Raw genomic sequence first — 26,993 nt, forward strand, 5'->3', positions numbered from 1 at the left:
AGCTGCTGTGAGAAAATTCCCTCTCCCAATGTCCAGCTCTGACTGGGTTTCTGGTCAGTATAACCTGGGTCCCGGGTTGAGCATTAACCAGATCTGGTCTCTAAGCAACAAGTAACAATGGTCTGGCTTCTCAGTCACACGGGGCTAGGTTCAAACAATGCGATCCGATTTTCTCCCAATTCCCATAACGGAATAAAGTTTTCTCTCAAGTCAGAAAATGGACTAGACCCGTAATTGAACAGAAAGAGAACTGAGCTGGCTCCAGCTAGTGGTCAGTGTGGCTCACTCGATTCCCACAATCCCCCAGGAGGGAGCATGGGGACCGCCTTCCTTGGGCCAGACTCTGACACACAAGCATCTGGATCACAGCTGGCATTTCTAGGGCACTTTAGATTTGGCAGAGGGCTTCATATGCATCCTCTTACTGGTCCCCTGTGAGGGAGGGACTGGGGTCATTATTGTGATCATTTTACAGAGGAGGAAACTGAGGCTTGGAAATGTCAAATAACTTGACCAGGATCACAGAGTGATCAAGACGGGACAGGAAATGAGATTTTTCTGACTTCAAATCCACTGTCTCCACTATTTGTCTCTTCATATATTGGCTATACTGATAGGGGAGGGCCTAGTCGATAATGGTAATAACTTCCATTTCTATAGCACCTTAAGATTGAAAAAAAGCTTTCATTAATTAAAGTTAATTAATTTAATCAATATCCACAAACCTCCTGAGAGGTATCACTATTTTATAGACGAAGAGACTGAGGATGGGCAAGGTTAAATATTATCCAGGGTCACATTGGTGAATGTGATTTGAACCCAGACTTCTAAGCTCAGTGAGACAGCCTAGCTGTCTATGACTAGATGGCAGGGCGGGGCAGAGGGCATTTGGGTGTTCAAACAGGCGGGACTGTCAGGTGGAGGGTCCGGCCTGAGTTTGGGGAGAGGGGATCAGACGTGGAGGAGTTTGGACGGGGTGTCTGGAGTGTCAGGGCTGGGTCTAGCCATAGGGGCTGGAGGGGTCCTGGCTGAAAGCTCAGGGAATGAGAAGCCACATTTCCATAGCTCTTTTTATACTAACAAGATTCTGGAAAGACACAGAAAGACAGGATTGGTCAAGTCCTTTCTCTCTGGGCCTCAGTTTCCCAAGCTGTAAAGAGACGTTGTGCTTGATTTCTGCTATAACTCTTTTGGTACATAGGAGACTCCTAACTGGACTGGGATCAGCCAAGGAGAGCAGGTGGGAGACGGGATCGAGCCCAAGTTTAACTGCTTGCGAGCAGGAGTTCCCCTTCTTAAGAAGGACTTAACATGCCCGACAAGGCCAGGTCTAATATAAGTAAAAAACAACAAGTGGGCTGGACCACGATACGATCATTCTTAAGTCTTTTTTAGCAGTTCCCATGTGGGTTCAATGCAGGCACGCTGGGTCCTGTGGGAACACTCCCCAGTTGATTGTCTCTCAGGAGGGTGTAGAACCAGAGGCAGCGTCCGGGGGGGGGGCAAGAAGGGGGGGTGGCGTGGGGGGCAGTACCTATTTGGTTCACTTAGCCATTACAAAAAACAGGGATTAGGAGCATGAAAAGGTGTAATGAATCACCTGCTTGTGACTTTCAGATCCCTGGGAATTGGAGCTCCCTTAGTGAAGGCTAGTCACGGCAATACCCTCTGCCATAGGTGAGGTCATCCAGAGCACAAAGGATTGTTGTTAAGACAAGCTGGGCCCCAGCTCTGGGAAACAGGCTGTCTCCGAAAGAGCTTGCCAGGACCTTTCCTCTCTCTTTGACCTCCAGGGATTTCTGCATCCCACAATGGGCTCTCTGGGTCGGAGGGTAGGCGTCCTGGCCAGAATCTGCATAATTCCAAAGAGCTTTCCGCCATAGTTGGGCTGCTGCACAGCTCCACCAACCATGCACAGGTGTGCCTCACTTTCAACATCCCTGTCGACACAATTTCCATTTTTTGTCATTTCTGACCATTTACTGGAGCGTGAGGTAAAGTGAGAGAAGCGCCTTGTATTTCTTTTGTTATTAATGATCTGGGGCTGGGTCCCATGAGGTTAATAGTCTGGAACGTGACCATGGTCCAGGTCTTTTTCCATGATAAATCTTACGAAGCCTTGAGAAGTGGATAACATTTGAGAAATAGTCACTGAGAAGTAGCGACGGTTCCATCTTAAAGGCTCAGTGGCCAAATGAATCCAAAGTCACGGAGGGAGGAAGTGTCGGATTCAGGACCTGAACAGTCTTCCAGATCTACTCCTCTCTGCACCATGAGGCTTTGACCTGTGAGGTCAAGTTGGGCCTTGGGACCGAGAGGCCAAAGTCAAAAGGTTTGCAGAAGTCTACACCAGGGAGAGCTGTGTCTATACACGTCACTGGCGTCCCAGCCGCAAGCTGCTGTTTTTTCTGCATCCCTTTGTTTACTTGGTCCCAATTCACCAATCTGAGCTCTTTGATCTTAAAGGGCCAGCCCCTGTGACCATGCTGGGCTCCATTCCCCACATAGACTTCCCCAGCTTCTGGCTTAATGTGTTACCTCCTCACAGATCTGTATTTCAGAATCAATCAACCAAGTGATCATTTATTAAGCACCTACTATGTGTTGGACGGTAGGTTATCATAAGTTGGTTAGAATTAGAAGGAATCTTATAAATCAAATATAACCCCTGAGGCCCCCAAAAGGTGACTTGTCTAAAGTCCCACAGCTGGTAAAGATCTGAGACACCACTGTCTTCACGAGTTCAAATCCAGGAGTCTACTCAGTATCTCAGGCAGCATCAAGCACTAGGGATTTTTTTTTTCAGCAACAAAAATTATTTTATTAATTATTATCGGTGATTCGGGACACTTACAGTTGGTCATTAGTTGTTGACAATCCTTTTGACAACTGTTAATATACTTTTAGTTTTGTGGATGAGTCAACGGATAGAGGTAGTTTAATAACTCTGGATTTAATTCCAGATTGTTTTTCAAAATAGTTGAATCAGTTCCACCAACAATGAATCAGTGTTTCCATTTTTTCCACATCTCGTCCATCACTTTTCCCATCAACTATTTTAGTCAATCCAATAAGTGTAAAATGTTATCTCAAGTTGTTTTAATGTGCATTTCTTCAACGAATAATGATTTAGATCATTTTCACATGACTATATATAGTCATATATATTATATATGACATCTAATATATATTATATAAATTGTTTTGATTTCTTTATTGGAAAAACTGCCTGTTTATATCCTTTGACCATTATATCAATTGGGAAATGACTTGTATTCTTATAGAGCTGATAGAGTTTTTTATATATTTGAGATTTGAGAAACTATAAATTTCCCCCACAATTTCCTGTTTTCCTTCGGATCTCCGAGACATTTGCTTTATTTGTACAAAATCTTTTTAAAATTTCATGTCATTGAAATTATCCATTTTATGCCTAACTTTGCTCGGTCTCTCGTTTATTCATAAATTGTTCACGTGTCCATAAATCTGATAAGTTCTATGTTCCATGTTTTTCTTGTATCTCTCAATCTAGGTCATGTATCCATTTATCTTTTTAAAAAAATTACTTAGCATTTTATTTTCTCCCTATCATGTGTAAAAACAATTTTTTAACAATTAAAAACAAAAAAACTTTGAGTTTCTTTCCCTTCTTTCTTCTTCCCTGTCTCCCCGCCTCCTTCACATTGAAAATAGAAGCAAATCAATATATGTAGTGAAACATATATATATATATATATATATATATAGTGAAAAGCATTGGGTATTTATTTGTTTTTTTTTTAATTGGTAATAAAGTGTCAAACTTTATTATAAACTATTATACAATGTAAGTACATTATCTTCCTTTAATGTAGGGGAATGAAAACATATTTTATTTTTTTAATAAAAAATTGTTTTTTATTTTTTAATTTAAAAAATTGTTTATTATTATTATTAATGTAGCCGATTGGACAATGCCGAAGAACGCAGCAGTATTTTATCTTGTTTTTTTGCTCACAAAAGTCCAACCCCTAATTTACTCATCAAAAGAACAGCTCAAATAAAATCTCTAGAGAGAGCAAAGTTCAGATGCTGATAATCCCAAAGGAAAAGACACAAAATACAAGCTATTCTCCAATAAGAATTAGCTCTCACTCCCACACCAAAAGCAAACAATCCCTTGGGAAAAGTGACAGTCATTTTACAAAAAACCAGATAAAGCGCTGGGTATTTCCAGACCAAAGCCCGGCAGCCCTTGCCCTCAGGGGGCTTGCTTTCTAATGATCTCATTAACATAAATTCAAATGAACCTTAGAGACCCAGCAGCCTCCCCTAGGAAGCTTTCCCAGGCCAGGTGAAAGCTTTCTCTTTTCCCTCAATCCTTTGTGGAGAAGGAAGCCGAGTCTCCGGGAGAGAAAGGGACCCAGCCCCGCAGCAAACTGGTGGCAGAGCCCGATGGGCTCCCCCCAGCCCTGGTGGCTCTGCGCCTTGGTCTGGCCCACTTGGCTGCTACCTTAGCGGGAGCCACCAGGCGGATGTCTGATTCGGAGCCGTCACAGCCTCAATTAAGGGAGCAGAGGAACGTTTAATTACCGTCAGTGCAAAGGAGGTGGCTGGGCACGCTTGGCTTAATGGGCTGATCTACACGTGCTGGCTGTTCCCCTTCCCCAGAAGGTGTTCCCCCCCCCTTCCTACTCCTCCCCCTTTTCTTCTTCTCCTCCTCCTCCTCCTGCTTTTCTTCTTCCTCCTCCTCCTCCTGCTTTTCTTCTTCCTCCTCCTCCTCCTTTTCTTCCTCCTCCTCCTCCTGCTTTTCTTCCTTCTCCTCCTGCTCCTTTTCTTCCTCCTCCTCCTCCTCCTCCTCCTCCTCCTTTTCTTCCTCCTCCTCCTCCTGCTTTTCTTCCTTCTCCTCCTGCTCCTTTTCTTCCTCCTCCTCCCCTTCTCTTCTTCTTCTCCTCCTTTTCTTCCTCCTCCTTCTCCTTCTCTTTCTCCTCTTTTCTTCTCCTCCTCCTCCTTCTCCTGTTCCTTTTCTTCCTCCTACTCCTACATCTTTTCTTCTTCCTCCTCCTTCTCTCCTCCCCCTCCCTTCCCCCTCTTCTCCTTCCTCCTCCTCTTCCCCCTCTTCCTCTTCCTTCTCTCCCTCCCCCTTCCTCCCAGAAGCTGGGGCTGCCGCCTCCAGGAAGTCTTCCCTGCTTTCTTGCCTTCTCCCCTCTAGCATGCCATAGAGGCCCTTCTCCTGCAGCGGATCCAGATTGCTTTTTCCCTTCTGACTCCAGCACTGAGCCCAGCCCCACACAGTAATGGTTTCATTAATCCTGTTTGAACTGGACTGAAGGGAATCCACAAGAGATGGCAGATTTGGGGGGTGGGAGGAACCTCAGAGTGCAGCTCATTCATTTCACAAAGAGGAAACGGAAGCTCCAAGCTGCGAGGAAGGGAGGAATGCTTGGCCCCCTCACCCAGGTGCTAAGTGGCAAATCTGGCAGGATTCGAACCCTGAGCTTCCTGCTTGCAGGAAGGGCGGCTAGATAGGGCGGTGGACAGAGCACGGGGCCTGGAGTCAGAAAGAGCCGAGTACAAATCCAGCCTCGGTCACACCCTCACTCCCTGGGGGACCCTGCCTGCCTCAGTTTCCTCAGCTGGAAAAGGAGCTGGAAAAGGAAATGCCCATCCTCTCCAGTCTCTGCCAAGTCAGACAGGTAGGCTGCTCCACCCACCATCCCATGCTGCCCCCGCCCAGGTAAGTCAGGGAACGGGGCGGCGGCAGGCGGAGGGCTTCGCGCAGGGCTCCTAGAGGAGGAGGCTCACAGAGATCAGAGGGGAACCCCCACGCCCTCTTTGTTCAGGCAGGGCCATAGCGTTGACCACGTGGGGGAAATGGGCTTAGCTCCGGGTCCAATCGCCCCTCACTCACTCCCTGGGCCTGCACCCCCAAGAGGTCATGGGAAAGGGAAAGGGCCCCGTATGGGCCAGAATGTGTGGCAGCCTCTTATAGCGGCCAGAAACTGGAAAGTGAGTGGCTGCCCCTCAGGGGGGAGTGGCTGACTAGGTGATGGTAGAGGGATGTTAGGGAATATTATTGTTCTGTGAGAAACGACCAGCAGGAGGATTTCTGAGGGGCCTGGAGAGACTGACGGGGACCGATGCTGAGGGAAACGAGCAGGACCAGGAGATCACTGTACCCGGCAACAACAAGATTATACCACGATCAGTTCTGATGGACGGGGCTCCCCAACACTGAGAAGATTCCGGCCGGTTCCAACGGTCTCCTGATGGAGAGAACCGTCCGCACCCGGAGGATTGTGGGAACTGAGTGTGGGTCACAACACAGCATTTTCCCCCTTTTATAATTGTTCTCTTGAATGTTATTCTTTCTCATTTCTTTCCTTTTGATCTGATTTTTCTTGTGCAGCACGATCATTGTGGAAATATGTCTAGGAGAACTGCACGTGTTTAACACTGGATCACTTGCTCCTGGGGAAGGGGGGGAGGGACGGAAGCAATTTGGAACACCAGCTTTTGCAAGGGTGAATGTTGAAAACTATCCATGCGAATGTTCTGAAAATAAAAAGCTTTAATAAAATAATTTTTTTTTTAAACCCCACACTCAGTCTAGGACTCTGCTTAAAGGCCTCCGCTGATGGAGAACTCCCTCCCTCCCCAGGCAGCCCCCTCAGCTTCCCGGCCAGCTCCTGTTGTTAGGAAGCCTTTCCTTCTGCCCAACCGACTTTGAAAGAGTCCAGAGGACTCCTCATTGGGGCAGCTAGGGGGCGCAGTGGATAGAACCCCAGCCCAGAAGTCGGGAGGACCCGAGTTCAAATCCGCCTCAGACACTTAACACTCCCTAGCTGTGTGACCTTGGGCAAGTCACTTAACCCCAAGTGCCTCAGCTAAATACATAATAAAGTCTGTCACGAAGCCTGCTGCCCACTTCCAGATAGGGCTGGCGAACTGGGTGCAGATGAGGATTATTGGGGGGGGGGCAACGTGGGCATTCGTTTTGCTCTTCTGTAATGGATTTGGATTTTCTCGCTTTCCTTTGTGGAGGGGGAGGGGAGAGAAACCTCAGTCTGTCTCTGGCTCCACCTGATGCTCCCCATCCCGTCCCCTGGAGCCCAGCAAAATGAGTCCAGCTCCCAGCCTGGCACACCGTCGGTGACTAATAAATGCTTCTGGGTAGCCCAGCTCTCTTCTCCGCCCGGAACACGCCCAGCGCCCTCAGCTGCTGCTCCTCTGGCACAGTCCCCCCCCCCCCCCCCGGAGCCGCCCCCCCCTTTTTTCTTTCCCGGGTCTCCGATAGGGCTCAGCCCCGGGGAAGGCGGGGGGAGCTCCTTTCTGCGGGTGGGCCGGGGGCGGTCCCTCGCGCTGCTCCGGGCAGGGGGCGGGCGGCCTGGCGAGCCAATTAGAGGCTGACTGACAGGACGGCGTCCCAGGCTCCCCGGGAGGGGCGGACGGGGCGGGGAGCGCGGGCGCGCCGGGGAGGGGTCACGCGCAAGCTGGGGGGTGGGGCGGGGCGCGGAAGGGGACCCCCACCCCGGGCATCCCCGGCCAGCTCAGCTGCTAATTTCTTAGCCCGCGGTGTAGACCTGCCGGCCCCGCCAGGAGGAGGAAATGAGGGCTTACAGGAGCCCACGCTTCCCAGGGCTTAACGGCGCCCCAGAAACTGTGGGAGGGCGGGCCGAAGTCCCGAGGCCCAGCCGCGGCCCCGACCACGGGCGCTGAGGGTCCCAGCGTGTAGAAGCCCGGATATCCGAGGCTCCAATGACATTAATTAGCCTTTTATTTTAGCTGAGGTAATTGGGGTTAAGTGACTCCCCCAGGGTCACACGGCCAGGAAGTGGCCACATCGGCTCTAACCACCGCGCCACCTCGCCTTTTCCCAGAGTCCGTGAGAAGCGCTTCCCGCATAGGATCTCCTTTGTTCCTCACAACCTGGGGGGAGGGGCAGTCCCTTCCCACTCTCCCTCCTCTGCGTTTGCTGCTCCGCCTGATTTTGCCTTTAACCGCGGGGGGAGGCGCAAGGACCAGCCTCGTTCTCCATTTGGGGAAACCGAGGCAGGCAGCGCTTCAGCCCCCGCTGGTGAGCGAGGATGGGTTTGAACTTGGGTTTTCCCGGCGCACTACGGCGCCACCTGGCGGCCGCCGGCCCTAACTCCCTCCACCAGACTTCCGCATTACCTTCTCGCCCTCCGGACCCAGCTCTCGGTGCTCCAGGCCGGCGTGTCCCACCCGTCTCAGAACCTGGGGGGGGCGCTGTCTGTCACTGCCGGGAGCCTGGTCCTTCCGGGCGCAGTCAATCGTTTCAGTCACTTAAACCTCCACGGTCACGGTTAAATAAACAACCTAATTAGATTAACACAAGCACGCGCGAATCAGAGCCTTGGTGCTCCGAGCGTCGCAACCCCCCTCCCCCCCGCGGGCGCTGGAGTCCGGTCCCCTTCTCCGTTCCTTCTCCCGAGCTCTGGAGACGGTCCCGAAGTTCATTTGCTTAATAAAACCCTCCAATTACCGCAGGGGCGGGAGATTATAACAGTCATTCATGCTAATTAACTCACAAACAGGTGTTCTGGTTACAAGTCCCTTTCACTCTCGCAGGGCTGGAATAGTGTGGGCTGATCCCAAGCTGGTCCCCCACTCCTCCCCTTTCCTGCTGGTCTACACCTCAGATCAGGGTTTGGCTGGTCTACACCTCAGATCAGGCTTTGGCTCGTCTACACTTTCAGGTCAGGGTTTGGCTGGTCTACACCTCAGATCAGGCTTTGGCTCGTCTACACCTTCAGGTCAGGCTTTGGCTCGTCTACACTTTCAGGTCAGGCTTTGGCTGGTCTACACCGCCAGGTCAGGGTTTGGCTGGTCTACACCTCCAGGTCAGGCTTTGGCTCGTCTACACCTCCAGGTCAGGCCTCCGAGGTCCCTCCCCTTTCCCCTCCCCCCACTGGCTTATTTCTGCATGACTCTGCAAACGTTTTAATCTTGGCTTGCGTGGTCTTTTGTGTTTTAGAATTTGGGGATAACTATTGCGCCATAACCGGTTTCCTCTGTGATCCTGTTTCTTTATGCATTAAAGAGCTGCCTCTGAGAGGAGCTTCCCAGGGTTCACCAGGCTGCTGCCGGGGGACACAGTACGAATGGGGGGGGGGCTATCTAGTATGGAGCTGCAGCCCCGAGCCTCCCACGCTGTGGCTCCTCCTGCCCACGTGCGCCTCGAACGTGGCTCTGAGGCGTCATTTTCAGCACTCAAATCCTCCCCCCTCCCGCCACAGGGTGTTTGCCAGCTCTAAAGCGGGGGCGGGGGGGGGGGGGCGGGAGGAAGACACTGGTTCCTTCCTTCTCGGACCAGCAGCTCTCCGGCTTGTCAGAGAGTAACACGAGACCCGGAGACGTTCCTCGCTAAAATCTGGGTAAACTCTGTCTACCATCATTCCTTTGATCTATTAGGCTAAGATCCCGATGAGAAAGAGAAAGGGGGGGAAGGGAGGGAGAGAGAGAGACAGAGACAGAGACAGGGACAAAACCAGAGAGACACAGAGACAGAATGAGAGAGAGACAGAGAGAGACAGAGACAGAATGAGAGACAGAATGAGAGAGAGAGACAAAACCAGAGAGACAGAGACAGAATGAGAGACAGAGAGAGAGACAGAGACAGAGAGAGACAAAACCAGAGAGACAGAGACAGAGAGACAGAGACAAAACCAGAGACACAAGAGACAGAATGAGAGAGACAGACAGAGACAGAGACAAAACCAGAGACACTGAGAGAGACAGAGAGAGAGCGATTCAGAGAGACAGAGACTCAGAGAGACAGAGACAGAGACAAAACCAGAGACACAGAGACAGAATGAGAGAGACAGAGAGAGAGAGATTCAGAGAGAAAGAGAGAGAGAGACTCAGACAGAGAGAGACTCAGAGAGACAGACAGAGACAAAACCAGAAAGACACAGAGACAGAATGAGAAAGAGACAGAGAGACAGAGAGAGAGACAGAATGAGAGATAGAGACAGAGACAGACAAAACCAGAGACACAAGAGACAGAATGAGAGAGACAGACAGAGACAGAGACAAAACCAGAGACACAGAGACAGAATGAGAGAGACAGAGAGAGACTCAGAGAGAGAGAGAGAGACTCAGAGAGACAGAGAGACAGAGAGAGACTCAGAGAGACAGAGACAGAGACAAAACCAGAAAGACACAGAGACAGAATGAGAGACAGAGAGACAGACAGAGACAGAGAGACAGAGAGCCAGAGAGCCTCTTATGGAGTCATGATGTCTTTGTAAAATCCCAGCTACTCTTTTTCCTTCCTTCCCTCCTTCCTCCTTTCTTTTCCTTTCTTCCCTCTCTCCCTCAGTTTTTTCCTTCTTTCCTTCTTGTAATCAGGGTTAAATCACTTGTCCAGAATCACAAATTTGAACTCAGTTCCTCCTGAATCCAGTCAGCCCTGTACCCACTGTGCGCCCCCCCCCCCCCCCCCAGCTGCCTCCCTCTTTTTCTCGATGAAAGAATCTCTCTTTAATAATGTTCCGGAGTACTGCTAGGAACGAAAGTCAAAGCCATTGGTCTATTACTTTTAGATTCCATTCCTTTTTTTTTTTTTTTTTAAATCAGGACATTTTAAAACTAAAATTGAAGCCGGACATTTTTGCCTTTGTTTCCTGCCCGATTTCGGCTCCACAGAATAAACTCATCCCTCCGGACCTCGAGTCCGTGCCGCTAAGCGGAGCCTTGACCTCCCAGCCTCCTCTCTCCTCCGGGTGGAGGACTAGAGTGGAACAGCCCCCTCCTCCCAGCACCTTCCCACTCACCCCACTCTGCACTTTATGGGACAAGATGGCCGCCTGCCTACTTGAGGGGGTGGTCTCCTCCCCCCTTCCCCTTTTGTTGTGATCCCCTTGAGATCAGGGACCGTCTATTAATTGCCTCCCCAGCATTCGGCACATAGTAGGCACTTTATAGACGTTTCCTGGATTGGACAGGCCCTTCACCTACGGCAGCCTCTCTATGCGGTCCACGCAACAATTATTGTCGAGGAGGAGAGGAGAGCACAGAAGGGACGAGAGGCTCACAGACTAAGGGCCTCCAGCCTCTCGGGCCCTAAGTCTCCGGAGGCACCGGACGTCCGGAACGCCGAATGTGTCACAAAACATGAAAAGAACTGCGTGCTGACAGGAAGGAGCCGGAATCACTGGCTGTCTGTGTGCAGCAAGAACATGGGCTTGTTTCCCTTTGTTACAACAAAGGGAAAAACTGCCATCAAAACAGAATGAAAGTGAGAAACCGTGGGGAGCCACTGGGGCAGCTCCCAGCTCACCCGTTTAAACAAGACGATACCGGGAAGTGGACAAAGGAACAGATATGGACGTAGGAGTTCGCTTTTTCCTATTATTCCATGATCCTACATGTATCAAGTGTCACAATGAGGGGCAAACAACCTTGGCCAGCCAATGCCAGTGGTCCCAACCGGAGATGGACCGTGGCTGAGAGCATCTTGGGTTTAAATCAGGCGTTCTTAGCCTAGGGTCTATGAAACGTTTAAAAATTAAAACTATTTCAGTATAACCGGGTTCCTTTGTCATCCTTGTTCTTTTTGGGGGGCATTTAAGGTTCGGAGGTGTCCCCACAAGACGGCCAGAGACAACCAGGACACACACAAAGGGTAACCTCCCCCCTTAATTCATGGGTAAAATCTTGAAATAGAAGATTAAAAGTCACCGAAAACATGAAGATGGGGGCAGGGGGAGGCAGGGAAGCAAAGGGGATTTATAGAAAGCTTAGGGAGAGATCCAAACAAGACAGAGAAAACCAGAAGATCTTTTAAGATTTTCCTTTCCTTCATCAGTAACAGCAGAGCTCCCACACTGGACTCCTCCAGTCCCCCAAATGCTGCATACGGAAGTAGAAACCGTCCTGAAGAAAATTAAAACGAACAGCTGGGCTAGACCAAGGAGACACAAGGGAGGTGCATGCTGGGTAAAATTTCTGAAGTTATTGCAGAAATCAGTCAATAAGCATTTATTAGCTGCCAGGCATGGGCTGAGTATTGGGGATGTGATGGAAAATGGGAAAATCTCTGCCCTCGAGGAGCTTTTATTCAAATGGGTCCAACACGTGTGTGTGTGTGTGTGTGTGTGTGTGTGTGTGTGTGTGTGTGTGAGATCAGATTTGTATAAAGTAGGGAGTGGGGAGGGGAAAGTCGGTGGGTCAGCAAGGGGAGCTTGGATTCAGGCCCTCCCGAAGGTGGGAGAAGGGGAAGGCATTCTCAGAGGTAGGTGAGAAGGCACATTGTGTGAAGGTGGGGGCGGGAGGGCAGGAAGGGGAATATGTGATCAGGACAGGAGACAGCCGGGTTGTTCAGTGCCCAAGTGGGGAGGGGATCTTTCGGCTTGGAGGTGTTAGGGAGCCCTTGGAGCTCGCTGTGCCAGGGCCAGCCCCTGGCTTTGTGGAGGAGGGTCTAGTTCCCCAACATCCCGTTCGTTGTCCCCTAAGCAGTCTGGGATCCCTCTGGGCAGCCACGAGTGAGGAGTCCCCAACTCAGAGGCAGCCATTTCCCACAAATGGGGACTCCGTGGCCGCGTTAGGCCCAAGATGTGCAAGTCAACGAGTCCCTTTCTCGATGACCACGACAGCCCTCTGTTCAGATATCTTCAGGCAGCCCCACGTCAGGCCTTCTGCACCTAGAACTTCCTACGGCCCCATCATCCTGAGCGCCTTCCTCGGGCCACGCTTGTCAGTCACGTCTGCCCTGAGCCGGTTCCCACACCGTTTAGAGCAGCGATCTGTGGCTAAAACTAAGCGCTGAGGCGCTCGTTGCCCCAGGGCCAGTCTGATCCTTGGTTCTGGTCACTCAGCTCGGGGCTCAGCCCTTCCCCCGGCACTGGGTGCCTCAAACCACTAACGGCCCTGGGAATACAGGGCTACGTCACCGTTGGCCGCCGTCGAGCCTGGAGTCTGTGAAAGACCCCGTTCCTTTCCCAGGTTATTGTCTGGCCCCGTCTCCACCCAGGCTCACTATTCCGCTCCTTCTGGGCCAGAGGTGGCAGACACAGGCCCGCTCCCAGAACCTGATTAAAATGCAGTCAGGAACTATTTGACAAGACAAATAAAAACATAATAAAGCAGATCAACGTTCCATTTAAAAAGGAAATTGAATCTTAAAAATCACATTAGAAAATTTTTTAAAAAATCTGTTTTTGGCCTAAAAAATGAAACCGACAGCGAGCTATAGCTCAGTGGCCTGTGTCTCTTGGGGCCCGCCGCCCGAGCTTTGGGGTGCGTTGCTCTCAAACCCCCCACCCTCTTTCTGCTGGAGACTCCAGCCGTGGGGAGATTTGGGCAGTCTACCTGAAATCAGTGCGGAGGGGGGCGCTGCAGGTGCACCCCCTCGCACAGAGCTGTCCGAGGAACTCGGTCCAGTTCAGGTTTCCATTTGTATACCTGCGACGTGCGGTCTGAATGTGACCCTTGGCCGGAAACCTCCCACGAGCACCTTTCCTCCACAGCCCGGCCCAAATGAGAAACTGACGACTTGGCTGATGTGCCCATTAAAAAAAATTAATCTGCCATTTGCAACCTTAAATTGATGGCCAGACAAGGCTAACCATTTATAATTGCTTATTAGCATTGCATAGTATTCCTCCCAGTATTTTTTGTTCTCATTAATTTTTAAAAATCCATTAACATTGTGTTATTTTCCTATAACCTTTAAAATTAATGTTGATTGGAAATAAGCGCTCAGGACACCTGGAATTTCAATGTGGCGGCCCGCCTCAGTTCTACCCCCTCGCGCAGAGCCGGCACCCCGTCTGAGGAAAGGCACCCGTTCCCTCCCCAGACTGGGGCAGCTCCCCCAGGAGGACGGTGAGGAAGGAGACTCCGGAGGGCCCAGGAGGACGGAGATGAAAGCCAGGGGCCTCCCGACCAGAGCCGGCCCGGGAAGCCCCTTCCATCGCTCTGTTAGTCTGTCCCCATTTTACCTCAGAGAAAGCCTAGGCTTGTCACAGGGACACAGCAGTCCACTCCATTGAGGACAGGACCCGGGCGAGCCCCTGATCCTATCTGGGAGGATGCGCCCCAGGAGGGGCAGCGGTACCGGCTGACCTGGGGCCGGGCCCGGGGGGAAGTAGGTAAGGGCGGACGGGAAGGAGACGCACCGTTTTCATGAAACCAAAAGGCAGCGAGGTTAAAATGAAGTTTATTAGTTTTTTTGGTGGTTTTTTTTTTTTTTTTAAATAAAACTGTTTGTGAAACAGCTATTTTAATCCCCATGGCAGAGTGACCCCTGAAAGATGCACTAACCCCTTCTTAAGGCCTTAACAAGAATTTTTTTATAGGTTTTTCTTTTTTTAAAACTCATGTTGAAAAATGATACGATTTACAAAACCAAACCAGAAACAACAGAAAGAATCATAGAGTACGGGGCCGTCACACTGACACCCCCACCTTCCTTTATAAAAAGCAAAGTAAAGAAAGAAAATACGGGTTAACTGGGTTTTTTCCTGGTCAGCTTAACCCCCATTGATTCCCTAAGCATGGAACCTCCCTGTCCCAGCAGGCAGAGAAATCAATGCCTTCCGTTCCCCCGCTGCTCAGCTTCCCGGAATGTCGTGAGGGTGGAAAGTCTTTCTGGCTGTCTGCAGGATAGGCTCCTCCTCCCACCCCCCAGAGGCCGACCTGCCCACTGGCTGCCGGGCCGCCCCGTGGACACGGGACCACCTAGGAGCAGCGGCTCCCTCTGGTCCGAGCAGTCTGACGAGTGACCTGAGGGACCGCCGTGGGCTCTGGGGCTTCTACCGTTAACTTCGACCCCAAAATCAAAATTTTAAAAAAATAAATAAATAGTGTTTCTTGAAATGAAAAAAAAAATTTATTTTTTTTTCTTGCATGTGTGTGTCTGTGTGTTTAAACATCATCCCCCACTCTGGAAAACATGAACTTTCCCTGACCTCCCCGTTCCCCCCCACCCCGAAACCCTCCCACTCGGAGACAAATTCATCACAAAAAGAATGGATTTGGCGTGGTCGGTTTGCTTTTTAATCTTGGGCGTAGTGTTGGCGAGATTGGCGTGAGACAAGCCCGGGCTTCCCTCCTCGGCCTCTTTCCCAAGGAGAGAGCTCTTAGTCTGGGGCCTCTGATTCAATTTCACATTTCAATTTTGCTGTCCTGGTGACAAATTTGGAATTCTGGATAATTTGAAAATAGAACCAGGTGGATAAAAAGGGATAGCGCACCTTTCATTTAAACAAAGTCTTTCCAGACTAAAAATAGATTTATATATATATATTTTTTTATCCCTCCCTTTTAAGTCCCCCCACCCTACTCCCTTCCCCCCTCCCTCGCCCACCCCCCCACCCTCCCCACATTGTCACTATGAAGACTGCGTCCATGGAAACAGCCATTCGGACTCCTTGGGCATTTCCTGTGGCGTCACCAGTCACGTGGGATGTACGAATTGATGAAGGGAGTGCTGGCATTGGCAGGCACATCAGGGGTGGGGGTGGGGGTGGGTCGTGGCTGCACAGTGGGACAGATTCCATTCCGTCACGAGCGTCCACCACCTTCTTATCTCAACAGTCTAACCTGCAAGGGAAGAGGCGAGAGATGAGAGGCGCGGCTGCCCCGTGTCCCTCCGGCAAGGTGGGAGGCAGATTCCCCGGGAAGACAGGGTTGTCGGGGAATGGCGTCGGGCGCCCTCCGGGCGTCGGGCAGAAGGGACCCACTTCCCATCCCACGGTGCCCGCATCCTGGCTCGCACGGCTACTCGGTTCCATCCAGGGGCTTTCTCCCCATCCTAGGACGCCCTCCCCGCCCCGGCCCAGGTTCCCAACAGACCGAAGCAAGCCGGGGAGCTGAAGTCAGCCAGAGGGATGCAGGACACCCGGAGGAGCTGATGGGCTCCCCGAGGACACTGCAGGCGGAGCCTCATCACCTGCCCTGACCTGCCTGGGATCAGTCCAAGGTCTTAAAGGGACAGGGACAAGCTTTTCTCCCTGCCCCTCGCTCCCTGCCGCCACGCCTGTGCAGGGAACCCACACACTGATCCTCATCGATAAGGCACACAAGAAACGCTCTCTGGGACCTGCGGGGTGCCCGGGCCCGGGGGAAAGCTGCGGGGAGTGCTACTTTACACTTAAGTCACAGGAGAAAACCCAGCCAATTGCACCAAATTTGCCCCTTCTTCGAGTCGAGGCTTTGACCTCCAACTGAGACAACTCGGGGCTCTGTGGGAAATAAACGCTAGGCCTCCAACAATTCTCTTTCCCTGCTGAGAAGTCTGGTGCCCGACGCCTTCCACCTCCGAACCCAACGCGCCGACGTGCCCCTGAAGTCTGCACCCAAGAGAGAAGGTCCCAAACAACAGCCCCGCACAACGTGGGGAGCTCCAAACAGAACCAGCGCTCCTGGCTCCCCCGAGCCCGCCAAGCACGGAGGTGGAGCATCGAGGCAGGGGAGTTCTGCTGCAAAGCTGCAAAGACTATCAAGTCATTCAGAGAAAAGCTGAACGGAGTAGGGAGGTTCTAGCCCCCTCTTATGCTGCACATCCCCCGCCCCGCCAGTGTCACGTCCTTGGTACTACCGGAGCTCCAACTGTCCCGAAAGTAGAGAGCAGAACTGGAACTCATGGCACCAGCTGCTCTCATCTCATCCCTCTTTACCTATCCAGCTTGTGAACCGACTTTTCTTTTTTGCAGATGAGGAAACTAAGGCTAAGTTAGAGCACTTGTCCAAGGTCCCACAGCCAATGTCGAGGCAGGGGTCACTCTGGACTTGCTGCAGCCAGGCCTCCTCCACCCCCCAGGCCACCAGCTGCCAATGGCAGAAGGGATTCCTACTCCAGACTTGACGTCCAGGGATCCAGGTCTGGGCTCCTGTGTGGTCTGGGATGGGAGGGGCCTGGAAGGGGCCCCTAGACTGACGAGACAACTGATGTGAATCCACTCAGTAATGTGACCCCCAGGGGCTGGGAGGAAACTATCTTTTCCCCTTAAAAGTGCCTCAGAGATGTCGGCTCATCGCCATGATTCCTCTGGGAGCTGCTGAGGTTTCGGCGTGGGTCACCATGGACAAGAAGTCTTTCCTCTCCGGGAGCATGAGAAGCCCCCAAAACTCAAACACTGAGAGGCTTGAGGCCTCGGGGGCACGTTGAGGTAGAAAGGAGAGACCAAAGACAGGGGGGCAATGGGGATGGGGCAGGCCGTATGGGATCCCAGGCCGGTTGGGGGCAGAGGGGCTCTGGCCAAGTGTGCCCCGTAGCCCAACGCTGCCCATTTTCTACAGCTCCGAGGAAACTGACATCCACACACTCAACCAGCATTTAGGAAGGCCTCCTGAACCCCAATACTGCTGGAGAGACGGGAACTCCCCCAGAGCAGGAGCGGGTCCTTTTTTGGCATTTGTGTGCCTGGCACAAGCCAAGTGCTCGCCACTGGATGTTGTTAGAGGCGATCCCCAGCCCGGGCCAACCATGACCGCGAAGGGCTGGTTGTTAAACTGGAGGAGGAGCTACAACTCATCTCTGCCCCACTCCAACTCCACAAAGATAAACCTGTCATCTCCCTGTAAGGGAAGCTGGGGAAGGGCCATGGAGGACCGTCCCCGGGAGGAGCCTCGGGAAGGATCTAGCCCAAGGCTGGGTGCCGGGGGCCTGAGCTGGGCCTCCTGGCAGGCTTTCTGAGGGCGCAGCTCATCAGAATCGAGCCTCCTTAGCTGGGGAAGCGTCAATGACCCTGGAGCTTTTTAGATGGAATCAGCCCAGGGGCCCAAGGCCTTCTGCCCACTCTCCGAGGCCGCCCAATGTCCCTGGGCAAAGGGATAGCTTCCTTCCCCTCCCAAAGTCCCAGCCTGCTTTTCCGGGTCAGACAGAGCGGAGCCACGGTCCCACAGGGGGTCAATAAGCAACCGCCTCAAGCTGCCGCCCCCTCTCCAGATTCAAGCTCAGATCTGGGGACCCCAAATCCAAGGCCTTTGTCTCCCACCGGTCCTGGCTCTGCCTGAGGCTGAGCTGGGACAGCCCAGGAAGGACCTCCTCTCATGGGGGGGCCCTGTTCCCCATTAACCCTGGCAAGGACCAGATCCCACAGACCCCCGAGACAAGGCAGGGAAAAGCGGTCTTTCTTTTGCACCCTCCCCTGCAATCTCCCTCACAGGCGGCCAGCTGACAGTTCTCTAAGAGCAGGTAAAAGTCCCATTTCTTTCCTGCGGCATTCAGGGCCCTCCTCAATCTGCCATCACTGCCTTCATCAGCCCTCTCTAGTGTCCCCCACGCTTTGTGCCCCATGATCCTAGTGCGTAACCCCCTCCCCTACTCCCCCCTGCCATCACGGGGCACTTCTGTCACAGACCGGACGAGTGTGACGAGCCTGTCAGAGTCACGTTCACCGACCATCACGCAAACCACCTAACGGTTAAGGCGGCTGCAGCACAGAGGGGTCCCCCAGCCAACCTCAGCAGCAGCAGGGGCGCTGAGGGGCCCGAGCTCCCGGGGGAGCAGCGTGCGGCCCGTAACTCTTGGGCCGGCCTCTAGTCTGCTCTCCAGAAGCTCTGAGTAAGATTCCTCAAGATGACTCAGCCCGACCCCACGCTTGCTGCAGCACGTTTTAAGCTCTGTGTTTACTCCCGCCGGGGCTTCTCGGTGTCCCTCCACACCCTGGGGCTCCAGAGGAAAGACAAAAGGAAGGCCGGAAGGCAAGACCAGAAACGGAGGCCTCCTAACCCTGCGGAGGGTCAGACAGCTGCAGCCCGGCCCGGCCCGCCTCGGTCAGCTGCTGCAGAGCGAGTGAGCCAGAGGAAGTCCGGCCTCCACGGGGGGCTGCCAGCAGGGGCAGGCGAGGCTCGCTGGGCGTCCCCGGGAAGCCGAGCGGCAGCGCCGGGCCAAGGGGAGGAAAGCAAGAACTGCCGAGAGCAGCCCGAGAGCTGCCCGCGCGGCCTTGCCGCTTCTAGTCCGGCCTTCGCCGCTTCCTAGTCCCTTCAGTCCACCTCTGCCTGGGGAGGCCCACTCTGAGATCCCAAGGTTCCCAGTGACCAATCTTCCTGCCCTAACCCGGGAGAGGCCGGGCCCGGCGCCCGCGCCTTCCCACCGAGCTGCGTCAACCTGTCGGCCCTGGGGGTCACGAGAGACACACAGAAAGGAAAGGTGGCGTCAGGAGGGCCAGGAGAGAGAAGCTGGCTGGGGTGGGGGGTGGGATGGTGCCCCCAACTCACCTGTGCTTCTTTAATTTCCATTCCCACGGGCACAGTGCCCCCCTCAGCCCCGCTCCGACTGCTCTGTGCTGAGGCTGCCCTTCACCGTCTTGTTCTGCAAGGGGGGGAGAGAGCAGGGCAGGGGAGGCTGACGCCGGCAAGCCGAGAGGAGACGGAGAGAGCAGCAGGAGGCAGACAGGAGGCGGGATGGCCAAGAGGGAAGGACACATGGAAGAGGAGAGAAAAAGACAGTCAGTAGGGACCCCCAGAAGCTTCTCTAAGAGTGGAGCGTGGGCGGCCGGGCGCCCAGGGATCCCCGCTCGCTCCCCCGGGTGTCGGCATCACCTCGGAGGGGGAAGGGGCCGGGGGCTCCTCCTCCCTGACAGGACTGACGGGCCACTGAGTCCCTAACGCTGCCCCAGCACAGGGAGGTGGGGGAGAGGGCCGCTGCGGAGGCCCAGGGGAAGGCTCCAGCCCAGAGCCACTCACTCTGGACACCCCAAAGGAGAAGCACACGAGAACCTCACACCTCCTTTAGCACTGCCCCAAGCCCCTCACTCATCCGTTAGCAGACCCCCTTGGGCCACAGGCACGAGAATTCACCTCTGAGGAAGGACCTATGGTCCCCAAAGCTTCCCTCCCCTCGCCCGGGGCTCCTAGGGACACCGAGATGGCCCAGAGCCGGCAGAGTAGCACAGAACTATTCATTTGTGGGTTAAATGAAAACAACCAAACTAAACAACCCCCCCCCCCCAACTAGGAACCCCCTCCACACCCCCCTGCCTCAGGGCAGTTCCTGACAGCGCAGTCCAGAGTCCTCCCTGAGCGCTGCCCCGGGCAGGCAGGCCTCCCGAATCTTTCCGCAGTCATGGCCTCCGGCCGCAGGAAGGTCAAGGCCCAGAGCAGGCTGGGCAAGGTCAAGAAGCCGAGTGGGAATTGGGGGAGGGGGGCAGATCTTACCTTGTGCTTGGGGCACCTCACTGAGAAGTTCTCTTCATTTAGTAAACAATCTGGAATACAGAAGTGACGCGTCAGACACATGAAGCCCCGGCTTCCCCACAGACCAGCCCGCCCTCCCCCTCCTGGCGTCGGGCACGGCCGCCTCGGAGCACGCTCACACGCCCGTCTCCCTTCCTCTGGGGCAGAGAGCGTTCCCATTTTCCAAGGCGGAGGAGAGAGGTCGGGCTGGCCCCGAGCTCTAGGACAAGTCGTTCTCTTTTTTCAGCGCCCCCTCCCCGGGTGGTTGTGAGGATGGGCTCGTAGCGCACTGGGCGTGGGGCCGGGCACCTGGCAGCCACCACCTGATGCCAGCTCCGATGGCTGTAGCATTTCTTCCGGCCCCTGGAACAAAAGGCCGGACTCCGAGCCCACCCAGAGCGGAAGGCTGCACCTCTGCAATGGGGCGCAGACAAGTCGGCCCCCAGCCCCTTCTGCCGAGGGGGAACTCGATGCCCACAGCGCGAGCCCCAACAACACGCTCGGATCCGGCCTGGATGACGGGCCTCTGAGCTGGGCCCTGAAGGATGATCACAAGTGTGTGTGAGGTTCCACGGGGACCGCTCCAACTGGCCCCAAATGTGTCCCAGGCGTGTGTCCTCCCGCCCGCAGGGCCACAGGTCTCACAGATTCTCTTCCCCAAGTCAGGGAACCGCTGATACCCGAAGAGAAATCTCCCAGCATTCTTCTCGTTTGGACTCCGGATCCCCACTTCCTTCAGCTGCTCTTTGGGGGGCCTTGGTCTCACCTCTTCTGGAGGCCCCAAAGTCTTTAAAAATGAGGCCTCTGGGTAGAGGGGAGCAGAGCTCCGCCCCGCCGGACCCCGAACTCTCCCGGGAGAGCCCAACGTGGCGTCTGGTTCTGGATCGGCAGCTCGGAAGGCTGGATCCCGCGGGGTCCCACTAACGGCGGACCCGTGACAGCGCTTCTCCCGGGCCCCCCGGCCCACTGTTCTCCCCGTGGAGGCTCCCGGATCCCGTCCCTCACTGACTGTAGCTGTCCGGTCCCCGCTTCGTGTCACTTGCAGATGTAATGAGCATCCACCTCCCTGTTGTCACAGCACGAGGGCCAGCGCGATCCCTGAACCGCTACTTTTCGGAGGGGTCCCCGATCCAGGGCTCACCCCGAACCTCTCACCACCGCTCACTTCTGGCTTCTGTTCCCAGCCTGGGATTTTGTGGAGACTAAAAACCACGACCTCACACAGCTGGAGGCGCCGGGAGAGACGGGGGGAGCCGTGCCCAGTGCCGGTGGCTCTAGAGACCTCCGAGAGACGCCTGGCTCGAGGTCCCAGAGCCGGGCGGCGAGAGGGGCCTGAGGGCTCGGCAGCTCGGCTCCCGCAGCCCCCAGGCCGGCCCGCCCCGAGGCTCGAGGGCTTAGCAAGTCATTTCTACCTTGCAGCCCCCTCCCCCTGCTGGCAAATAGCATGGCAGTAAATAACACGTGTTAATTTAAAACCCACAAGTACACAGCGTGACCAAGGTTCCCCGCTGCTCCAATCTGCCAGAAGAGCTTAGGGAACAGCGGGGGACAGACAGCCTGAGCCCAGGGGAGCCTCCAGCTCTCCCCGGGCCTCAGAGGCACTGCTCCGGTGCCGGCCTGCGGGGGGTGCTCGGGGCCGAGGCCCCAGCGAGCCCGAGCCCTGGGGGGTCTCCCCGGCCAGGAGGAGACTCGGGGCTCGGTCTCTCTGAGCCTGCGTCCTTACCCACCTCCTCGTGCCCTGGGCTGCTGGGAGACGGCCCCTGGGGAAGCCCTAAGGGGGGGAGGGAGCCTTCAGGAAGACAACCTGACTCAGTTTAAGATCCCCCTCCCTGCCCTGAACAAGGACAAAAACGTTCAGCAAAGGGCGGGCAGCTGCCCCCGAGGCCCAAGTGCCTGCTGCAGCCTCAAGCCTTAAGGGATCAAAAAGCGAGAGATGAATGAGGTGGGAGGGAGACAGAGAAGGGGAAGGGAAAATGGGGGGGGGTGAGGGCAAAGGAAAGGGAGGGGCAGGGAGGGAGGAGAGAGGGGGAGGGGCAGTGTTTTCCCCAAGCCTCCCTCTGGCAGGCAGGCACCCTGGCACACAAACGCTCTCATCCTTCCCTGACAGGCGGCTCACCCATCACAGAACCAGGAAGTGAGGTGGGGGACCTCGGCCGCTCCAGCCCCAGCCCCCCGTGGCCCCAGTTCTAGAACCCCCGGGCACCGGGGAGACCCCCCATGGGGGCTCTTGGGTGACCCCGCCATGGCTGCGAGAGCTCAGGGAAGCACCCGAAGGGAGCCTTCTGGCCGTTCCCGCCCAGGCAGGGGCCTCCTGGCTTTCCCTGAGAAAGAAAGCCCTCGGGGCAGGGACACCGAGCTCCCTCCTGCCATGATCGACTCACTCCAACCCACAAGCCTCAAAAACCGCTTCCAGAAACTGGAGAGACCGGGAGGGGCGGGTGGGGGTTGAACCCCCCTGCGTGGGCCCTGCCACGCCCCTCCTGTGGGGGGATCAGCTGCGAGCTCCGCCCGGGGCAGTGCAGCAAAGACGGGGTCCGCAGGGGGGCCGGGAACGGCCCTGAGCCCCCGGCCAAGCTTCCGAGGCGGCAGCAGGAGGCGCCACAAAGGCCGGGGCCCAGAGGGAAGGTGGCTGGGCACCGAAGCCTTCCTTCACAGGCCGGAGAGAGACCTCCCCTGGGAAGGCTGCTGCCTCCGGCGGAAGGACTATTACTGGGTCACCGAGCTCGCTGTCTGCAGGGAGGGAAGGCTCCCAGCTCCCGAGAACCTGAGCTCCGACCCTGGTGTGAATCGGTGGGGAGGTCAGAGAGCCAGCCCGGGGCCGGGGGCAAAAGCCTCCCAGCCAGCACATCTTCCCAACCGAGAGCCGTTTCCATGGAGATATCGGAGGAATCCAAGCTTTCCCGGAGACACCAATGGCTTTCCAGGGGCGGGGGCAGGCGACACCTCGACAGAGCCGAGACCTTCCCTGCCGGGGCGCTATCGAGAGCCTCTTTGGAAAACCCCGGAAAGAAGCCGTGTCCGTGGACGTGCCATCGGGTCACAGGGCGCCTGTCGTCTCCCGGAGCGGCTCCTCCGGGGCCGAGCCGAGGCCTGGAGACGGGACGCACCGACCAGCTGCTGCTCTTCCACACCCGCGCCCCTTAGGAAGGGGGAAGCCCCGAAGCGTTCCGCTCTCCCTGCCGTGGGGCAGCCTCCAGGGGCTGAGCTGGGAGCGAGGCTCCCCCAGGGAAGGGCAGTCTGGGGACTCGCCGGCCGAGCCCATGAAGGCCCGTGGCGGTGGCTGCGGTCCCTGCCCCGAGGGCATTTTCCAGCTGGGAATAGTCTGGGCTACTTTTGGATCCTGTTGCTAACGAGACGGAGCCTGATTCTGCCTCTCGGGCCTCCGGGACAGGCCCAGTCCCACCCGTTCCCTGGCGGTCCCTCTGGCCCGCTCCGGGCTTGCTCTCGTGGTGAGCAGTGCAGTGGGCATTTCCCCGGGCGGAGGCCCCGGCAGGACTCTCCCTTCCCTCGCTCCGGACGCTGACTGGCCCGAGGGCCCAGACCCGGTTTGCCTTTCTGCTCGTCGCTGTGGCCGTGGGCCGGCCATCGGGCCTCTCCCCCTTGGGGCCAGCAGGCCCATCTATGGAAACCGACAAGCTCACAGACTAAGGAGGGAGACGCAGTCGGGAAAGACCGGAAATAATCGATGGAGAGAAGGCCCCCAGGCTGCGGCCTGGGAAAGAGCCAGACTGTTCCCGGCCCGGGCACGTCTGCGGGCGCAGCAGGCCCAGACAAGGCACGCGCAGCCAGAGGGCCCGACTGGCCAGGGAAGATGGAATGCTTTCTTGAGTTCGGGGGCCTGTGGAGGACTCCAAAGCAGGGTGACCACCGAGGAGGTCGTGGGAAAGGCCCAGGGCCAAGGGGGTGGGACGAGGACCTGAGCCAGGGCTGTGTCTGCCGAGCAGCGGGGAGGCACGTTGTGCCAGTCGGGCAGGGCCGTGCCAGGCGCCCGACCCCTGCTCCTCACGGCGTTTCTGTGTTCCCCGAGCCTCGCCTGTGAGCACCGTGAGGCCGGGCCACGGCCCCAAGCGGCCGTTGTGAGCCTGCCGGCCGCCAGCCCTCCGCTCCCTTCCTGAGGAGATGAGAAGCCGAGGGCTGGGCGTCCCTCCTCCAAGCGGCCGTGCTTCCTCTCATGGCATTTTTTCACAATTTCCTTCATCTCTTTTCCATCCTGGCTTGGTGCCCGCTGCTCCTGCTGGCATCATTTCAGGAGGCTTTTCTTCGGGTACTCAGCTTTTCCTCCCAGCCGCTCACTTTAGTGACAGTGGTGGGAGGGTCCCCGCCGCCCCCCTCTGCCCTCCCAGAACACTCTTTTAAGCTTTCTAGCATGGAGAACCCAAGCGAAATGTTGGAGGGGGGCCTGGGGCAGTGGAGACCATGCAGGACAGGCCTGGAAGCCCCCCTTTACCCCAGACCATCCTCCCAAACACACCCCAAGATGAACGAGGGACTGTCCCTTGAGCCCTGTGGCCCCCAGGAGGAGGACAAGGTCCCGCTTGGTCTGTGGACGGCTCGATGGACAGGAGGAATTGGGGGGGGGGGTCCTACTGGCGAGCTGGAATCGTCTGGACCCCCATCGCACGCTAGCTCGGACTCTGTGCCACTGGGCGGGGCCCGTGGGGGTGTTGGGCAGGACAGACCTGGATCTCTGATGATTCGTACGGAGAAATCACACAAGAGACCATGGGAATAACCACAATAACAGTAATAGTTCACATCAAACATCATGATCGGGGGAGGGGGCATCCTCTCAGCACAGAGCGCTGCCCAGCTGGACTGGCCACCATGGCTCTATTAACAGGAGACCCCTGCACGAGAGCAGCAGGACCCCAAGGAGGTCAAAGAAGGAGCAGGCTCAAGTACGGCCCTCTGGGGTCCACATCCTCCCCGCCCCACGTTTCTGTTCCTTCTTCTCCAGGGTGCCGTAGGAGAAACAGGGAAGAGGAGAAAGAGGCGAGAATGGCGGGGAAAGGCAGCGGGTCCCCAGCTCGGACCCCTCTAGAGCTAGGGGCGCGTGGGCGCTTACCTGCATCGATGGCACACGGGTAATGGTACCGGAAGGAGCAGCCTTTGTTGTAGCAGCCTAAAGTGGCGCCTGGCTCCTGGCAGTGGGAACATTTCTGAAAGGAAGGAAAAGGGACAGGGGTCAGTCACCCACACGGACGCTCTCTCCGGCCCGCCCTCGGCACCGCCGGGGCTACCGCAGGCACCTCCTGACCGAGCCGCGTGGCCACAGTGCCCTGACGGTTGGCGCACCCTCATTCCCAACGGGGAGGGAGCCCGCCGGCCTTGCCTGACGGAGCCTGCCCCTTCTAGCGCCTGCGGATCAGATGAGAGAAAGCCCTCTGCCTTCCAGAGGTCACCCGTTATTGACTCTTACTCCCATGCCCTCCTCCTTTCTCCGGGATGCCCATGGGGTCAGAGAAGAGGCATCTGGGCCAATCTCAGACAAACTCTGCTCTGGGCGCATCCCGGACAAATGCCCCTCCCACCTCCTCCTCCGAGGGGGAGCCCAACAACCCCCACTATTGGTCAGGTTTCACCGTTAGCAAGTTTGCCTGCAGAACTTTCTCATTTATTTTTAATGCACAGGAACCAAGGGGAATAGTCAGTCAGTCAATAAGCATTAAGTAAGTGCCCCCCTTGTGCCAGGGATACAAAAGGAGGCAAAACACAGGCTGTGCCCTCCAGGAGCTCACGGACAAATGAGGGAGACAACATACAAACATCCAGTCAGGATAAATTGGAAATAATCAATGGAAAGATGGCACTTGAGACGGAGGTCTGGGAAAGAAAGCCAGATTGTTCTGGGCTTGGAGGACTGGCAGGAAACGTGCCCAAGCCTGCAGATAAAGCTTCTAGTAAGAGCAGCAGCTGGGAGGGATTCTGGATCCCAGAATGCAACAGGGTGTGGTAGGTGAGAGGGGATTAACTTGAATGGAAAGATGGGGGGGGGGGCAGGTTGTTTTGATCCTGGAGGTGAGAGGGGAGGTATTGGTACAATTGTACTTTCACTTCTTAAAAGTTAAAAATAGAATTTTATCTTAATTAGCCCAAACTGGAAGCCAATTCTTGAGTTACATACCCCAAATTTCTATAAAGTTCCTTCAGCTCTAAGTCCTAAGACACTCCTGGTGCCTCAGTTTCCTCATCTGTAAAATGGAAAAGAGGGCCTTCACTCTCTTACAGGATTGTGAGGATTCAAATGAGATTCTTAAGCGGGAGACCACCCAATACACACACCAGCTGTTTTTGTAATGGACTGGCTTCTCTGACCTAACTAGATCTCCATACATACAATGTACCGGATCGAGAGCTATCTCACCCTCAATGGCCTCGCCCTCCCCCAGTGGGTTCTGTTCGTGCTGATTTCTAGTTCAGTTCTCTTCAAGAGAAGGAAACCCCAAAGAGATGGGAAGGCTAGGAATACCGACTGTTCCTTCAACAAAAACGGAACGTTGTTCATGTAGTTTAGCAGACGAAACGAACGTACGAGGAAAGTGGGTTCTAATGTTTTGGGGTCTACACAGAAAAGCTAAGCCAAGCCTGTGCCTTTGACCCAGTCATAAGAATGGTAATACAAATGTATAATCAAGGAAAAAAAACCCTAAGACCTCAGGAAGAAAAAGTCCTTTTGGTAAAAGGGCAGCAGTTCTGTGAATTCCCTTGGCTGACCTAGGAGAAGTGATGGATCTCGGCAGAAATCACGGGCAAGCCTTGGGGTTCACAAACAGCTTGTTCTTCTGGGAACTAGCCCAGGTCCTCTTCTCTTCTCAGAAGGGAATCCGGCAGAAAGGCTCCTCCCAGAGCAAGGCAGTTTCCCAATG

The 26,993-nt window shown here is 55.2% G+C and overlaps 2 protein-coding genes across 8 annotated transcripts in view; one reads left to right on the forward strand and one right to left on the reverse strand.

Annotated features, from left to right (window-relative positions):
• SMDT1 (single-pass membrane protein with aspartate rich tail 1) overlaps positions 1-26,993 on the forward strand; it is a 339,744-nt gene that overhangs the window by 32,848 nt on the left and 279,903 nt on the right. The window contains exon 4 of one of the 5 annotated variants that reach the window (XM_051962296.1): positions 23,210-23,219. The exons of 3 other annotated variants lie outside the window; for them this stretch is intronic. The gene's annotated coding sequence lies outside the window, so the exon portion shown is untranslated. Of the gene's footprint in view, positions 1-21,762; positions 21,790-23,209; positions 23,220-26,993 lie in introns of those variants that run through there. One more of the 5 variants, XM_051962293.1, reaches the window with a different exon arrangement.
• The window catches only part of TCF20 (transcription factor 20), a 168,825-nt gene continuing 155,980 nt past the window's right edge, over positions 14,149-26,993 (reverse strand). For 2 of the 3 annotated variants that reach the window (XM_051962246.1, XM_051962247.1), the window contains exons 3-6: positions 25,193-25,286; positions 20,110-20,159; positions 19,171-19,297; positions 14,149-15,549 (exon numbers count right to left, since the gene is read on the reverse strand). In XM_051962246.1, the coding sequence (XP_051818206.1) occupies positions 19,214-19,297; positions 20,110-20,159; positions 25,193-25,286 (228 nt within the window). In that variant the 3' untranslated portion in view covers positions 14,149-15,549; positions 19,171-19,213. The remainder of the gene's footprint in view (positions 15,550-19,170; positions 19,298-20,109; positions 20,160-25,192; positions 25,287-26,993) is intronic. The other variant, XM_051962248.1, reaches the window with a different exon arrangement.

The sequence above is a fragment of the Antechinus flavipes genome, chromosome 5, assembly GCF_016432865.1.
Source record: "Antechinus flavipes isolate AdamAnt ecotype Samford, QLD, Australia chromosome 5, AdamAnt_v2, whole genome shotgun sequence".
Taxonomy (NCBI): Eukaryota; Metazoa; Chordata; class Mammalia; order Dasyuromorphia; family Dasyuridae; genus Antechinus; species Antechinus flavipes.